This window comes from Phalaenopsis equestris, unplaced genomic scaffold, assembly GCF_001263595.1.
Source record: "Phalaenopsis equestris unplaced genomic scaffold, ASM126359v1 Scaffold193026, whole genome shotgun sequence".
NCBI lineage: Eukaryota > Viridiplantae > Streptophyta > Magnoliopsida > Asparagales > Orchidaceae > Phalaenopsis > Phalaenopsis equestris.
In genome coordinates this window covers 293-1,010 of record NW_018212975.1, presented here as the reverse complement: position 1 = coordinate 1,010, position 718 = coordinate 293, and the positions used below count along the sequence as shown (strand labels likewise).

Genomic DNA, 718 nt, shown 5'->3' with positions numbered 1-718 from the left:
ACTCTTTCCATTTTCTCTAGTACTCCATTTACTTAGATTAAACAACGAATGCACATCAAATCTAACTCCACTTATTAACTTCTACAGCATGGATAACAACGAAGGAACGAGCCATTTGAAGAACTTTCCGGTGGGCAGTTCATCAGGCGGAAGCAGGAGAATCTTCACTGCAACCTCAGCTGCTTCTTCTGCAGTATGAGTTCCCATTCCTCTGGTCATTGCTGTCTTTGTGAAGCCCGGACAGAAGCAATTAATGCTCAGGTTTTTGTCTTTCTGCTGCCTGGAGAGCAATTCTGAGTAGGCGTTTACTGCAAGCTTGGAGACTGAGTAATCAGTCCAGATCTCAGGCCATCCAGCTTCCTTCCAGGTTCCTTGCTTAACATCTTGAAGAAATTTATTCAGCATATATTCTATCTTTTCTTCGGAGGGTTCTTTCTTCAGCAAGTTTTTCAGTGCTGGATTGCTCACCTTCTTCAATGTCAACTAATTAATTCAGTAATGTTTTGTTTACTTAAAAAATAACTCATAAATTCTACAGTGATCTTAAAATATCTTAATTATGTCCTCAAACTTTTATGTTTTTTGATTTAATTAAACTTTTTGATTGAACTGGAGTTGGATTTTAATAAACTTGGTTGGGTTTGGGTGATGTTAAAGGTTGGGTCAAACTTGGTGTTGACCCGAACACAACCCACTGAATTGGCAAAATTGACCTTAA

At 38.4% G+C, this 718-nt stretch overlaps 1 protein-coding gene across 1 annotated transcript; it reads right to left on the bottom strand.

Moving 5' to 3' along the window:
- Positions 1-81: 81 nt before the first annotated feature.
- Positions 82-483, bottom strand: LOC110034748 ((+)-neomenthol dehydrogenase-like; the record flags this gene model as incomplete). Its single annotated transcript, XM_020738993.1, has 1 exon — positions 82-483. A coding segment is annotated over one exon (402 nt), but the record flags the coding sequence as incomplete, so codon positions are not given.
- Between the last annotated feature and the right edge of the window lie 235 nt (positions 484-718).